We start from the raw sequence: 16,216 nt of genomic DNA, 5'->3' as shown, positions 1-16,216 counted from the left end.
CTGTGCAGTCATGGAACTTAAGTTTGGATACCCAGAGCCCACATAAAAAACTGGATGTGGGGCTGGAGAGAAGATGGCTCAGTACTTAAGGGCACTGGCTGCTCTTCCAGAGGTCCTGAGTTCAATACCCAGCAACCACATGGTGGCTCACAACCGTCTGTAATGGGATCCGATGCCCTCTTCTGGCCTGCAGGTGTACATGCAGACAGACGCACTCATACATTAAACAAACAAACAAATCTTTTTAAAATAGATAAATAAAATTGAGCTGGGGAGATGGCTCAGGGGGTGAAGTGTCTGCCTCTAAGCGTGAGAACCTGGGCTTGAACCCTCAAGTAATTTACCCACATAAATAAGTGGGCATATAGGGGAATCAGCACAGGCACACACTCAAAATACCCCATCCAAGGTTTCTCTCTTGGTTCGAGAATGTTTACTGAGTATGTGCATAGTGTATAGTCAATTTTTCTATCACGGTTTTTTCAAGATTCTTAACTGGTGATATTCTATAAAGTACACCAAGAATAACGGCCAGAATAGTAGCTCAGTGGTGAAACATTTGGTTTAATAACCAGCATCATATAGACTTGAGAGCGTGCACATGCAGACACACACACACACACGCGCACGCGCGCGCGCACACACAAACACACACACACACGCACACACACACACGCATGCTCCCTGCTGAAGAATGCCCGAGACCTAGACCAAGGGTGAAAAGATGAGCGTCCTCCGTTAAACCCATAATCTTGCTGCACTTCAGATGCTCAGGAAGCTCCTGCACCATTCAGGGACCAGACATCTGCACTGGTCTGCTCCATGCCACTTTGCCAAATATCAGTGGGGGCTAAGAGTGCAGCGGATGCCCTGGGCTCAATCCGAAACACTTCTCCCATCAAAATCTAGATATAAAGCATACTAGTGTGTGTCTTCAGTGTGTATCACTAAGCAGAGTTATTTAGATGAATGGGGGGGGGGCACTGATCATTAATATATTTCTTTTTTTTTTCTTTTTTTCGGAGCTGGGGACCGAACCCAGGGCCTTGTGCTCGCTAGGCAAGCGCTCTACTGCTGAGCTAAATCCCCAACCCCTCATTAATATATTTCTAATGGCTATTATGACTTTGGGCTTTTACTATTCGGTTTCCTCCAATACTGGAGATCAAACCCTGGGTTTTTGTGCCTGCTAGGCAAATGCTCTCCCACTGACCTACAGCCTCAGTCATTGATGTGGCTTTGACAGGCAAGTGATGATTTCTGTTGGATGTCTTCACTATTCCAGAGGCAAATTTCTAATGGAAAAATGTGAAAGGGATTGAAGTCAGATATAGTCAGATTTGTAGCTTATATTCCTAAGAGTATCCCTGCCATTAAACAAGATGAGACATGACAATTTTAGCAGTTACTTTTCTATATTAACTATCCAGCAGCACTGATGGTTAAAATTATTATTATCATTGTTGTGTTGGAGGTGTGGCCGCACACTTGTTAGAGGACAGCTGGTGGGACCCCTTCTCTCCTGCATGTGCACAGGTTCTTAAGTTAACTGGGACCGGATCACTCCCCTTTCCTTCCTCCCTTGTTTTGAGAAAAGCTTAGCATGTTAGGGGGCATCAAACTAAGTAGCCCAGGCTGGTCTTGAACTCATGACCCTTTTTAAGTGTTTGAAGACTAGAAATGGCACATTATCAAGAGGAGGTCTATCTTCGAAGTGAGCATCTTTCCTCCTTCCCTCATTTTAGCAGCTGGTGGCAGCCTGAGGTGGAGGCTCAAGGTAGAGGCCTGAGGCGTCCTGACAGGTCCCAAGTACTGCTCTGTTCTTTGTCTGTTTCTCTTCTCTGCACCTCATTTCACTTTATAAAGAGATAAGATAGACAATGCTAGGTGCATTTCTCCCTTTCCTCTGAGGCTGGTTGCTGGTTTCCTCTCACTGCCTGGCAGCTCAAAGGCAGCACTGACCCTCACCAAGAAGAGAACAAGCGAAAGAAAAACATGGAAGAAATTATCACGATTCTTTGGGAAAACTTAGGTGACTGCCTTCTGCTTAAGTAGAATAGTCTCAGAAAGGTTTTTCAGAATGTGTTTTTACTGTGGTCTAAGTCAACTTTCAGGTTGTGGCTGTTTCCACAGTCTCTTCAAATGTGTGTCTTTCCAAAGTAACCTGAGAGAAAAGGCTAGATCAGATTTAATGGGTATCAGCAGATACCTAACACAGCAAGCTCTCAGTGATACCTGAGACCCACAAATCAAAGAAGGGGTGAGTCATAACTTAGTAACACACATGTGTGTGCACGTGTGCACACACACACACACACTTTGAAATTTTGGAGATACAATCCCATTGGACATGTAGAAAGCCTTCTGTTTTCTTCCATAAAATATATTGAATTGAATTCTCATACTTAGCCATAAACTTTTGGGGGGGGGTTTGGGGGAAGCTGTACTTTTGAGACAAGAGCTCATGTATTCCAGGACCTCAAACTTAATATATAACCAAGGATGGCTTTGAACTCCTGACCTCTTGCATCTATCTCAGGACCTATTATCTTTTTAAATGAGATTGAGCCTTCAAATGATTTTCCTGTTCAACTAAATATTTTCTAATATTTTCTAGTAGACTTTCTTTTAATTCATATTATATACATATAGATTACATATACATAAATACATAAATATATATGAGAGAGAAAGAGAGAGAAGGACAGAGAGAGAGGGAGGTAAGGAGGGAGGGAGAGAGAGAGAGAGGGAGAGAATGAGAATGGGGGTGTGTGTGGGGGTGTTTTCATTGTGTAGTCCTGGATAGCCTGGAACTCACTCTGTAGACCAGGCTGGCTGGACTCACTGAGCTCTGCCAAGTGTGGGATTAAAGGTCTGTACCACCATGCCTGGTCCTTCTCATGTGCTTGAAGCCAACATATTGCACACTGCCTTACAGGTATCTGGTCTGTTATGGTAGCCTGCTTCTTCCTTGAGTCTCCTAACAGTCCAGATAAGCAGCAGCTAAACCAGCCGACACCTTAGAGTCACATAAAGCCTCAATTTTGCCTTTCGCTCTGGATGGTTTAGACACAGCCATATGTCAAGTCATATTTCTGGCAAGATCCCTTCATAGTTTCTAGGCTAATTTGGTATCATGCAGTTGTGCAGTATTATATAATTCTGTGGCCAAAGGCAACGGCATTGTCAGTTAGGATTCTTCACGGACATTAGCTGCCATGTTATGGGTTTCTCTTGTCATGAGACTTTATATCCCCTGGCCAGTCTTATCCTCTGTCTTTTCATGTGTCTTACGTTTAAAAATGTAATGTCAGCCACTAAAATAGCTCTTTTTATGGGGTCCTTTGGACAGTCACTGCACTTCAGCTAGAGTGACGGAGACAGGAGGATCCCTGCGTTTGCTCACTGGCCAGTAATTAGCACACTTCATGCCAGTGAAAACCTTTAAAACAATCCAGTTGTTCCAGCAGTTCCTCCAACTGGAGGATGCCTAATAGGTGAAAGGTTACCCAAGGTAACACTCTAGGGAGAGACAATCAAAACTTAGGCTAATAAAGCATAGGCTAAGACATGTACAGATTTTTTTGTGCACATCCACACACCTGTCCACAAACGCATAAAGAGAGCACGGATCGGGGTTGGGGATTTAGCTCAGCGGTAGAGCACTTGCCTAGCAAGGGCAAGGCCCTGGGTTCAGTCCCCAGCTCCGAAAAGGAAAAAAAAAAAAAAAAGAGAGAGAGCGAGCACGGATACAGACTCAGACCTGGCACACTAGACAGACAGCGCTACCGTTTACCAGCAGAGAATCTGGGCAGCAACACGGGAAGGTGGATTTGGAGCATGTTACAGTCCTTCTAAGGGAGACAGGGGATGTCCAGTAAACAGTTGTCCGTATTGCCCTCGAGATCAGACAATGGCACCAACCAGAGAGGTTGACTTGGCCTTAGAGCGAAGCAGAGGACTGACTGAGCCAACGGCTGCCAGTCTTCCCTGTATTTATGACAGTGAACGCATGCAAGGTACTCTGAGTACTTATTAAGTTGGCATTACTCTCACTGCAGCTCAAACCTTTGGTCTTTCCTATATTTGCTTTAGGGGGAGGAAAATCAATTCGTTTAATGCTGCCAAGCCTAATGACCTCAGTTTAGTCCCCAGGACCTCCGAGTAGGAAGAAAGAACCATCAGCCCAGGGGCATATAAAACAAAATAACAACAACAAAAAAAAAAAAATCAAAAAGAGGTTCTAGCCTAAACAATGTTTGGTTAACAGATAACTTCTGATGGCAGTCTATCACATCATTTCTGCAGACTGACACAAAGCTGGCCTGGCAGGCATGTTGTGGGAGGGTTTAAAAAAAAAAAAAAAAAAGAGCAAACTCCAACCAAGTTGACCATTGTTTGGTTGTCACAATCAGCCAGCCTTCCAGTTGTAAGAAAATTATGTAGAGAAGTTTTGCTACTCCTCTGCGTGTGAATGGACTTGGTATTTCCCAGAGTTGGGGTGGGTGCACATCGTGAGAAGGCCCATTTGTGAGCTATTTCTGGTCAACTCTTTAGAGAAGAAAAAAAAAATCCAAAAGTTTGTGGGATACGGGTGCTAGAGAGCAGTTCAGTATGTTCAGAGCAGTCACAAACCAGTTTTTGTGCCCTCTAAGCCTAGCACATCATGGCTGCCCTGCCGATTGGCTGGATTATGTGAAGGGGGTTGGGGCCTTAGGATTGAAAAGTGTTTTCATAGATGTTATTATACTTGATCCTAAGATCCCAGCTAAGTGCTAGTCACATTTTAAATAATGAGGAAACTCATAGGCCATTTAGACAATTATTCTATGTGTCAGATCTATGGAGAACTAGATTCCCAGCCCCTCAGTTCTCTTGCGTACCCTGTGTAACACTTACAAGATGTCCTTGTCTGATTCAGCACGGACCTGTTCCAGGTGCTCTTAAGTTGTCTGTTTGAAGATGGCTCAGGAGTTAGGTGGATCCAGAGTTCGGGGTCTTAAGAGGGCATTACTTTATGGTCACCACACAATGGGCTGGTTCACAGGGGAAGCACGGTGGTGTTTAAGTATATAGACAGGTGGTAGGCAGGTAGGTAGGCGACTGACTGGTTGATTGACACTGAAACGTGTCAGCTGGTGCAAGTGGTGTATTTCCCCCAGGAACACCTTCCTAAAAAGAACCCCTTTCCCACATAGCGAGTAAAGCAGTAAAATGTCCCTTCTGAGATCCGAGACCTGAGTGGTCTTTACTCCCATACAAGGGAGCATCTCCTCATAACAGCCAGAGTCAATGATGCCGAAGATTGCCAGAAAACCAAGCTAAGAGTGAAACAAACGTGTGGTGAATTTTAAGTTTATGTTTATGTATGTGCATGCTTAACTTCTCATGATGACCTGCTTCAGAGCTACAAATTTTTAAAATGATATAGTAAAGCTAAATATGTATGTATGTATGTATATGTGTGCATGCATGTATACATGTATACATATTCATCCCAGGCCCCATGAGCAGAGGCATGTAGTCGGGAGGAAACTGTTTCCTGGGCTTTCCTCCCTCTGTTGGCATGTTGGGCGGGTCCTGTGAAGAGACGTGCCAGCCGCTGCTCATTTCCCTTCCCCTGGCATCAGGCCCAACATCAGGATCAGGTCTGAAGCCATCTATGCAACCTGGACTCGGGTCCTGTCTCCCTGCTGACAGAAGTCTAAGTCCTAGATTCCTCTTAGGGACCAATATGACATAGACGGTGTGGAGACGTGAGAACTCGTCAGGAACTCTGTCCCTTGCATAACCGAGCCAGTGAGAAGGGGCGACAGCACAGCTCCTTTAGGTATGAGCGCAGGTGCTGTGTTTCCAGGGTAAATCGGTCTCCTATCGACAGTGGTCCAGAAATGGCTCCAAACCAAGTGTGAACTGCCTAGGCTCCTGACTTGCGTGTGAACAGTTGTTCTTTTGACCATCTTTGGGGCTTAGGAGTCTTGGTGGTGACGACATCAACATGTTCGAGCTGCCTGAACATCCTCGCTGATTCCCGGTTCCTCCACTTGCCCCTGATCTTGCTCTGTGTGTGTCGTTCATTTGTAGAGTGTAAATGGCATTCGCACAGAGGAGGTGGCTTCCGTGACTCAAGGGCCGTCCGCCTACCCTGCCTCTGAACGGGAGTGCCCCAAGCAGTCAGTAGTTCCTAGTGAGAGCCTGATGACCACCCCGCCGGAGTCTCCACAGAGCTTTGGTTCTGGGTCCCTCTCCAAAAACAGCAAGGAGGCCAAGGAGACAGAAGAGAAGGAGCAGGGGGCAGGTGGCCATCTTGGTGCTGAAGAGAGGCCAACAGGCCCACGTGGGGAATGCTTAGGAGTGGAGGAACAGGCCAGTGCGTTAAGTTTCCCAGTAACTCCAGCTTCCCGTCAGCTGCACCTCGGTGGGGAAAAGGCAGACAGTAGCGAAGAGCCGGGTGCACCAGCAGAGACCCCTGAGACCCAGAGCGGATCTTTTCTGGACTCTCCTGTGGGTAACCAGTTCCCCATCCTCACTCGAAGTTTCCAGGTAGTAACCGATTTGACAATGCAGGTCTAATGACACTCTCCGGTTGCGGGCCTGCAATCTGGTCTGTGGAGGAGGTGAGGTGGCAGTGGTGGTAAAGGGTGTAGTCTCTGCTGTTTTCAGTGTCACCGTTAAAAGTGAAGCCTTTGATGGCGTAAAGAAACTCGGAGGAGTTAACTCTGACTAGTCACGTTTTCTCTTATAAGGACTTAACCAAACTCTTAAAAATAAACTCCAGCTATTTACCGAGGAGCAGCTGGTGTAAGGCGGTTCCTCTCCACTCTCAAGACGGAGCCATGGTGAGAGGTGAATTACAGAGACTCCTGTCGGGAGGAGCCTTCAGAATCCCAAGACTGTGCTTGAGGATTGAGTTTCCAGTACTCCTCACTGACATTATGATTCTCAGATGAAAAGTTAGACCTCTCTGTTGAACAGCCCACCACTTCCACCGCCTCCTCATAGGGGTTCCCGCGATCACTAACTTCTGCACTACGGTGAATGGCTGCTTGACCTTATCACGATCCAGTGGTAGTTTTAGGGTGATTGATATCCTGGAAAGGTGAACAGATAAGCAGAAAGGCCTGGGCCGTTCCACTAATGTTCATTCTTTCGGAATTCTGAAATTAATCACCAGGTGGTGGGAAAACTGATTTTTTTTTTTTCCTTTCTGGTTTTCCAAATACTGTTTCTTCTCGGGGAATCCATAACGAACATCTGACATTGATTTGAAAGAAGCTAATGAATTCCAAGGGAATGTGTCCCGGGGCTTCTGCTGCTCCCTGTACGTTTGTACTTAGTGGGAAATGTGCCTGGTTTTCTTAATTATAATGTCCAGTCACAAGGACGAATAAAAGTGATTTCGATTTGGCAAATAATTTTATACTCAAATTCCGAAGGATGGTCTGAAGTGTTTTATATCGCCGGTCATAAACTGTCTGGTGTTCTAATTTCCATTAAGCTTATGAAAGTGGCTGCAGCAATACCTCTTCCTGTGCCCTTCTCAAATGTGGCACCTTGACAGGGCCGTTTGGGAATCGTGTCCTTTGGAGAACGACTCCAGCGTTTGCTTGATGCAAGCTAATGCTTTGATCAGATCAGGGTCAGAAGGTTCAGCTCTCCACGGCCTCCAAGAAGGTTTGGCCCACTCTGTTTCTTTACTGCCTACAGCCTCCCCTGGTGAAGACTCAAACTGTCACCATCTCAGATACTGCCAATGCTGTGAAAAGTGAAATCCCAACCAAAGATGTCCCGATTGTCCACACGGAGACCAAGACCATCACCTATGAAGCTGCCCAGGTAAGACACTGTCTGCTGCTTCCCAACAAAGACTGGCCAGCTCAGCTGATAAGCGTACTCATTTAGCATGCACGAAGACCCGGGGTCAGTCCGCTAACCACATAAAACTGGCTGGTTTGGGCCGGTTCAGTTGGTGAAGCACTTGCCTCACAAGTACGAAGACCTGGCTTTGGGTTCTTTAGATGGAAGCTTGCAGGCCCACTAATCTGACCATGTGTCCGGGAAAGGCCATGTTTCAAACAAAAGAGGAAAAGCACCTGAGGACTGATACCTGTTGGTTATCCTCTGACCTGTGCACCTGTGTGTGTGCACACACATACAAACAGTTAAGAAAATAAAAACCGGGTGTGCTCATGCACACCTGTAATGCCAGCACTTTGGCTGTAGAAGCAGATGGACAGGAGTTCAGGGTCATTCTCAGTTACCTCGTGAGTTTGAAGCCAGCCTGGACTGCATGAGACCCTGCCTCAAAATAATTTATCTTAAAAAGTAAATCAATGCCAAATGTCAGTGGAATAACATTATACTTAATATGTGTGAGACCCCAGTACCAAAGAGCAAATGCCATTACCACTAATCTGTCCACTTGTGTCTGTCCATGCAAGTCATTTGGGAAAATTATTCTAGTGCGATGTGAACATGGGCTTTGGGTCAGGTAAACCTGCTCTCAGGTCTTGATCCTCCGTTTCCTAACTTGACAAGTCATTAAGCCTTAACCAGCCCTGCTAATGATGTTACTTTCCATGTCTTGGTATTGTTGTGAGGGTTTAAATTTTTTTTTAATCTCTTATTTCCTAATTACAGTGAAACTTCATCGTTTTTGGTAATTCGGATGCATCAGAGTTGTGTTCTGTTGAGTTTACTGTTTTAGTCACAGATGGCAAGAAGTTAACCCTCTACTCTTTTTTTTTTTAAAGATTTATTTATTTCATGTATGTGAGCACACTGTTGCCTTCATCAGACACATCAGAAGAGGGCATCAGATCCCATTACAGATGGTTGTGAGCCACCATGTGGTTGCTGGGAACTGAACTCAGGACCTCTGGAAGAGCAGTCAGTGCTCTTAACCGCTGAGCCATCTCTCCAGTCCTAAGATGAGCTCTTAATTCACCTCTACAGCAGATGTTTATTGAGCTTTTAACTATTAAGTCAAAGTGGTGTAAGGGTAGACAGTTCCTATCCTCTATGTTCTGGAATGTTCTGGAAGGAGAAAAGGGTAAGCAAGAAAGCACTCCAACTCCAGACACCGTGGCCCACAGTGGAATCCCTACAAAGAAGGCAGAGGCAGGTGGTTGGGAATTTGAGACCCTCCCTGGGCTAGCCTGAAAGACCTTGACTGGAAAAATTAACAAGCAAAAATAAAAAAGGAGGGAACACATGTAAGCACACATCAGATACTAGACAGAGGTAATTCAAGGAGCTGCGGGTGCCGCTCTGTGGTAGAGCACAGTGCAGAGGGGCAGCAGGGTAGCTCTGGCTCAGCCCTGAAGATTTCTTCAGTCAGCCGCCCACGAGCCGAGCCGCATGATGCTTCACCCTCAGGAAGCTTGGAGGGTAAAATGTGTGCTTTGCAATTGGAAACAGCACCGTATGCCTGAGAGGGGGAGCTGCTGTCTAGATAATCCTAGGCCAGTCACCAGCCTCTCCATCGATGGCTCTGACTTGAGACGGAATGACATACCACTGCAGAGGTCTCAGGGAGTTGAGATGAGGTGGCTCTGAGGAGCACTGGCATCTCTGTGATGTCCGGTCAGTGTCTTGTGTGCTCCTCTCCTCTCGGCGCGATCCAGAGTGTGGGGTTTAACTTGGTGAGTGACAAGTTGCTTTAAGGTTTCTGGCAGTGGGTGATAAAGTAGCATCATTAAAGCAATGGCCTTTTAAAGATGACTCCCAGAGCTGCGTGTGGACTGTATTAGAGTAGGAGCAGGCCTGGAGACGAGGAGATGATCATGAGAACAGAAGTAAGTGTAGCCTTAAGAAGTGAAGGGTAAAACCTGTCAGTAAAGAGAGACAGAAAAGAACTATCTGTCAAGTAGGCCTTGGCAGTGGAGGTGACTGAAGGAGGAGGGAACTGGGGATTCGAAAGGAATGGCTTACGTATGCAAAGGAAGGCATGCTTTAAATTGTCACCGAAGTGGCTTTCAGAGGGGGAGGTGCAGGGCTGGGTTAAGTAATTTATGGAGCTTACAATCGAGGTACTTCTGTGTGGCTTCTGCTGGGGACCAGTCTACATGATAAATGTGAGTGAACAGTACGGCCAGACTGTATTGTTTTAATATGATTGTGTAGCGTGAATCAATCCGGCAGCTCAGCTGTATTTCTTCACCCTCGCTAGTCCCCAGTAACCACATAGAAAAACTGTGATTTATTTCAGGCAACACCTCAATAGCTGGGTAGTTAAATGATCTATAAAAACCCCTATGCTAATCTGGCTACCTCCCAGCCCAGCCCCATAACACTCGCAGTTTAATATTGTTCTAGCTCTCTGCTTCAGAAGTTTCTTCCCATGGTGTCTTCAGACACCCTCTTCCCGACTCCAATCCGAATTCCCCTCCCTGCTGCTGGTAGAGGTTCCCACCCTACTCGCTCCTCTGCCCAGCCATTGGGTGATCAGCATTTAGTGACAAGGCAGAGAATAATGCTCAGAACTGTTTACATAAACTTGAGAGAGGAGATTCTTGGTATAAGCATGACAGTGCCGTGTCTGAATTGAAACAAGATATGAGGACAGAGAATTCAGCATTTGAATAGCACAAGGATAACATTTACATGGTGCACAAAAACATGCCTACACCAAAAATGGGACTCATATTATCTTTTGTTCATGGGCAGAAAGGGGGAAGTATATGTAGTCATGTATGTAAGAGTATGATGTGGCCTTCAGTGGCAATACATTCTCCCTGGATAGATAATTAAAAGTAAAGGGCTGAGGAGATGGCATAGTTGGAAAAGGGCTTGCTGTACAAGTATGAAGACCTGAGTTCGGATCCCCAGCACCCATGGAAAAAGCCAAGTGCAGGGCAAGCAACTGTAACCTCAGTGCTGGTGGGCAGGGGTCAGGAGAGGGGACAGAAGGATCCCATGAACCCACTGTCCAGCCAAACTATATAAATTAATGGCTCTAGGTTCAGTGAGAGATCCCATTTCAAAAATAAGTTAGAAGCCATGCGTGGTGGTGCACAACTTTAATCCCAGCACTTGGGAGACAGAGGCAGGAGGATCTTTGTGAGTTTGAGACCAGCCTGGTCTATAGTGTAAGCTCCAGGTCAACCAAGGTTATACAATGAGACCCTGTCTTGAAAACAAACAACAAATAAATACATAAGATGGAGAGCAGTTGAGCAGACAGCCATTGCTAACCTCTGGTCTCTGCATGCACACACACATTCCTCACCTGCGTACACATGCGCACACACACATCTGTTTACTCACCTGCGTGCACACATTTACACGCATACTTCTATACCACAGACACAAACACTCAAAGAATGAAAAGAAAAAGTGTGAGCCATGTTCATGGCTCACCTCCAGTCTTAGCACTTGGGAAACTAAGGTAGGAGGACCATGAATTCAAGGCCAGCTTCGACCTGATGTAACCAAAACAAAAAAGAAAAAAATCAGGTAAAAGAAGTGTGACCCCAAGAATTAGATCGAATCTGAAGGTTGGGCAGTGGTGGTGTATGCCCTTAGCCCCAGCACTTGGGAGGCAGAGACAAGTTTGAGGCCAGCCTGGTCTACAGAGGGAATTCCAGGACAGCCAGGGCTGCACAGAGAAAGCAAACAAGACTGGAACTGAGACTACTCAGAAATGGGAAGGAGGCTCACTGCACACCACTTAGACTTCATGTTGAAGTTTTAAAACTCTGTAGCTTATACATTAAGATTTTAGTGGGGCTAAGCTTGGCAGTACAGACCTATAATCCCAGATACCCTTAGGTCTGAGGATTGTGAGTTCAAGGCCAGCCTAGGCAACTGAGTCCCTATCAAGACTTTTTAAAAATGCAGGGTAGTAGGGCTCAGTCAATAGCGTGCTTGCCTAGCCTGCATGAAGTCTGGGTTCCACCTTCAGAACATTATAAGACAGGCATCCTGTTGAGGTGGAAGCAGGAGGGCCAGAAATGTATTCTGTCTGTCTGTCTATCCCTGCGCCCTCTCTGGCTTCACACACACACTGTGCTCCCCAAGTACACGATCAGCCTCCTGAGCGTTTGGACTTCCGTCCTGGGCAGCAATACCAGCTCAGTGGTGTCACCACTCACTACTTTCTTATAAGTGGGCCTCACACCCTCAGCACCTACTGGGTCCTGGGAGTGGGGACCTGCTCCTCACGCTTACGTGACAAGTGCTTTACCTGCCAACTCACTCCCAGGCCTCAAGGACACATTTTTTTTTTTATTTCACTCTTTGATGGACAGCTGAGGTGTGTCCAGAGTTGGGCAAATGTGACTAGAATGCTGTGAACGTGCACAGGCATGTGTCCGTCGATGTGTCCTGGATAAACACCCAAGAGTGAAATGCCTGGCTCACAGGACAAGTGGGTGCTTACAGGGGACTGTCGGTGCTATGGTGCCTTTAAGGAAGGATTGGTGAGAGGGTGAAGGAAAGGAGACGGTGAGGGAGGAGTGGATAGATAGAATCAGGCAGCCATGATAGTGCCTCCATCTTCCTCCTCCAGAGACAGACAGAACAGAGTGCAGGGCGGGCAGCAGCGGGAAACAAACACAGATTCAGCTCTGTGCTCAGGGTCAGCCTCCCTGGCATGAAACTTAAGTCTGTTGTTTGGTTGGCTGGCTTTTTCTTTTTCTTTTTTCTTTTTTTAAGGATTTATTTATTTTTATTTATATGAGTACACTGTAGCTGTCTTCAGACACAATCAAGAGGGAAGGCATCAGATCCCATTACAGATGGTTGTGAGCCACCATGTGGTTGCTGGGAATTGAACTCTGGAAAGAGCAGTCAGTGCTCTTAACTGCTGAGCAGTCTTTCCAGCCCCAGTTGGCTTTTTCAAGACAGGGTTTCTGTGTAGTCCTGGCTATCCTGGAACTCACTATGTAGAGCAGGCTGGCCTCGAACTCACAGAGATCCCCCTGCCTCTGCCTCCTGAGTACACCACCACTCCTGGCTGATTTGTGCTCTTACAAAGCACGTCCACTCTGTGGTTTCTGATCCTCAGTGCTGTCTTTAGGCAGAGGACATGCTACAGTGCCAGGTTCTATAAATGAAAACTGGTGGGCGTGGTGCTGTGTGCCTAAAATCCTAGCATGTGGGAAGTAGAGGCAGGAGGATGGTGGGGAGGTTTCAAGGCCAGCCTCACCTACAAAGGGAACTTGAGGCCAACCTGAGCTACTTGAGACCTAGAGAAACAAGTAAGGAAACAGAAGATAAGGGATCATGAGTTCAAGTCCTGCTGTGGCCACATAGGGAGTTTGAAGCCAGCGTGAACCACTTGGAGCCTGGACAGTGAAGCGTTTCCATAGCTGGGTACCAGCCGTGGGGAAACTCAGTCTCCAGTCTTCAAACACACTTCTCGTCCATTCCGTGTCGTCTGAACACTGATCAGCTCTAGGACCCTGGACACATAACCGCCCTGAGAAGCCCAGTTTTCCTAACTACACAGAGAATCAAACAGTCTCTACCTCAGATACCTCAGATGTGAGGCAGCAGTCACATGGTGTGCTTGACACATAGTAGGAGTGTAAAACGTATATGTCGGGTCTGAATCTTTCATACATAATGGACTCAGCAGAAGAAAACACTAGTGGGCCAGGTAACACTGTCCCGCTGCTGTGAAGGGCGGGACCCCGGCTGTACCTTGGCTCTGCCCCTTCCTATCTTCTGTCCGCCCTAGCACCTCAGAGTGTTGTTTGTCCAGATGAAACGTGGCCCTGCTCATAAGTGAAATAAAGCCAGTCATAGTGTCCCATACCTGTGGCCTCAGTTACTCAGGAACTGAGGCAGGAGAGTTACATGAGTCTAGGGAGTCAGGGCTAGTGAGACCAAGTTGACAACACTGCTTATCCTGGTGGCTTCCATGGAGGAGGAGGGAGCGACTTGCTGTTGTCTGGTGTGGTGCCCGTGGTGGAATGTCCATTCCCTGCGGGGTGGTCCCTTTATGGAGATAGTGTGTGTCCGTGTCTGCGCTCCGACCCCTGACACCAGGGCCCAGTGTCTCCAGACCGCTAACTAGCAAGCACATGCCTTAGGTAACCCCCAGTTTTCTTCGGTCTTGGCCATAGAGGTCTGCTTGGCTCTACTGCCCACTGCCTGCTGATAACAATTGTCCCTGGCCCTGCCACCATCTCTTTAGCTTCCTGCTAATATCGTTTCTTAGCTAATCCTAACTACCAGCCCTAGTCCTTGTTCCAGCCTATGTTTTGAAGCCTGGCGTTGAAAATACTTACGCCCCTCTCTACAGGAAGGAGCCTTACCGTGAGAGTCTTTGAGGCCTCCCGGGCAGGTATCCTGCTTTGTCATGGGTGGATACTTTCTGCCTCACATGGTCGGTCCCTGGCTCAGTTAGAGGTGACCTGTTCCTCACTGAGGGGTGTGAGGCTCCGTTTCACATTGTGAGCTGGTGCCTCGCCTGCCTCGAGGTCTTGATGAGAACACAATGACCCCTCCATAGTTTCAAGTCCCAGTTTTCTGACCTGGGGGTGCTGATGCTTCAGAGGCCCCTTGTGAACTGCAGCCATGTTTCCCCTGTGAAGCTGGGGTCACTCTTGAGGCTGCTACACTCCTGCCTGTCTTAGACCCATTCCACACTCCAGTTACTGACATGGTGCTGAGGAACCCCCGTACTCATCAACATTTTTGGGGAGCAGGGTACTCTGTAGCCCTGGCTATCCTAGAATTGATAGACCATACTGGCCTCAGACTCAGAGGTCTGCCTGCTTCTGCCTCCCAAGCTCTGGAATCAAATGTGTGTGGCAGCACACTTGACTTTATTCAACTTTGTTCGTTTTGAGACAAGGTCTCACTATGTGGCTCTAGCTGTCGTAGGGCATTGGAATTGGAGTTACAGATGGTTATGAGCTGTCACCTAAGTGCTAGTGAGGAAGACCCTTTCAAACCTAGGTCCTGTGGAAGAGCAGCCAGTTCTCTTAGCCACTAAGCTCTCTCTCCAGCCCCATTCACCCAACTTTTAGAACAGAGTCTTGTTCCCAGGAGATTAGATCTGCTTATCAAGTGCGAAATCACTGTAAGGGGATTAGATTTTGAAGCAGAATATAGCTGAAGAGCCATTTTGAACCTGGGGGTTTGAGGCCAAGGCCTCCTGAGGGGCCTGATGACTTGTCCTTTCTTCTGCAGACTGAGGACAGCAATGGGGACTTAGACCCTGGAGTCTTGCTGACAGCCCAGACCATCACATCTGAGACCACAAGTAGCACAACCACGACACAGATTACCAAGGTAACAGAGCTTCCAGTGGCCTGCTCAGCTTGGTGCTGTACCCCAGAGGGGACCTATGTGTGCAAGTCTCTCAGCTCTGTCCCTATTGCGTTGTTACTCAAAGCGTCCCAGGTGGAAAGATGCCTTCCCCAGAGTACACCTGGGAAAGCCACATGGAGTCATTTTCGTTACACATCTGTCCAACTTGCTGTGGAGGGAGTCTAAATTCAGCTCAAGGTGGGGGTATAGTTTGGTGGGAGAGCACGTATACCTACCTCACACAGGCTGTGGGTTCCATCCTCAACATGCAATCACACACATGCACACACACGCACACATGCATGCACACACATGCACATACGCACAATTTAGGGACTGGGATTGTTGATGTGGTAAAATCATACTTTCTGAGCTAGAAACCAGAGCTGTGTCTGATGAGTCATTTTTATGTATTGTCCCGAGGCCATGGCAACTGTAGTTTGGAGCAGAAACACTGAAATCGACCGCTTTACAGGAAACAATGGGCACAAATGCCAAAACTTGGAGTTATCCTTAGCTAGTCCGGCACCCCGGCTTTGCTGTAGCGCTAGAGAAATAACCCCCCACCCAACCCTCCCGGAGACCTCACTCCGTAGCCCAGGCTGAACTGGAACTCACAAGTACTACCTCAGGCTCAGAAGTACTGGGATTATAGGTGTGTACCACCACACGTGGCCTGCAGGGCCTGCAGTCTGTTATAGGTAAGAAATTTAGGAAAAAAGAAAACAAAATTTGGCCAGGCCTTGTCATAAATAGGAGGTCTCTGAAGTTGTGTCCCCATCCTAAAAGCTACCAAGTAGAAATATAAGAACACGGCATGCCGCTGGCCTTGCTGGGTGTCTGTAGTTTTGGGGAAAAGGAGAAATCAAGTAAATAACGAATCGTGTCCTTTGTTCTTGTAGAGTCTAGTGGCCCGAGGTCAGGGAGCGGGACGCTCTTTTTGGCAGGTCCT

The 16,216-nt window shown here is 47.2% G+C and overlaps 1 protein-coding gene across 47 annotated transcripts in view; it reads left to right on the top strand.

Moving 5' to 3' along the window:
* Nucleotides 1–16,216, top strand: part of Epb41 (erythrocyte membrane protein band 4.1) — a 154,099-nt gene that overhangs the window by 132,973 nt on the left and 4,910 nt on the right. For 24 of the 47 annotated variants that reach the window (XM_063287563.1, XM_063287567.1, XM_063287562.1 and 21 more), the window contains 2 exons: nucleotides 7,708–7,836; nucleotides 15,145–15,246. In XM_063287563.1, coding sequence (XP_063143633.1) covers nucleotides 7,708–7,836; nucleotides 15,145–15,246 — 231 coding nt within the window. Of the gene's footprint in view, nucleotides 1–6,084; nucleotides 6,544–7,707; nucleotides 7,837–15,144; nucleotides 15,247–16,216 lie in introns of all 47 variants that reach the window. The other 23 variants (XM_063287546.1, XM_063287551.1, XM_063287548.1 and 20 more) reach the window with 6 other exon arrangements.

This window comes from Rattus norvegicus, chromosome 5 (assembly GCF_036323735.1).
Source record: "Rattus norvegicus strain BN/NHsdMcwi chromosome 5, GRCr8, whole genome shotgun sequence".
NCBI lineage: Eukaryota > Metazoa > Chordata > Mammalia > Rodentia > Muridae > Rattus > Rattus norvegicus.
This window is presented reverse-complemented; position numbering and strand designations above follow the sequence as displayed.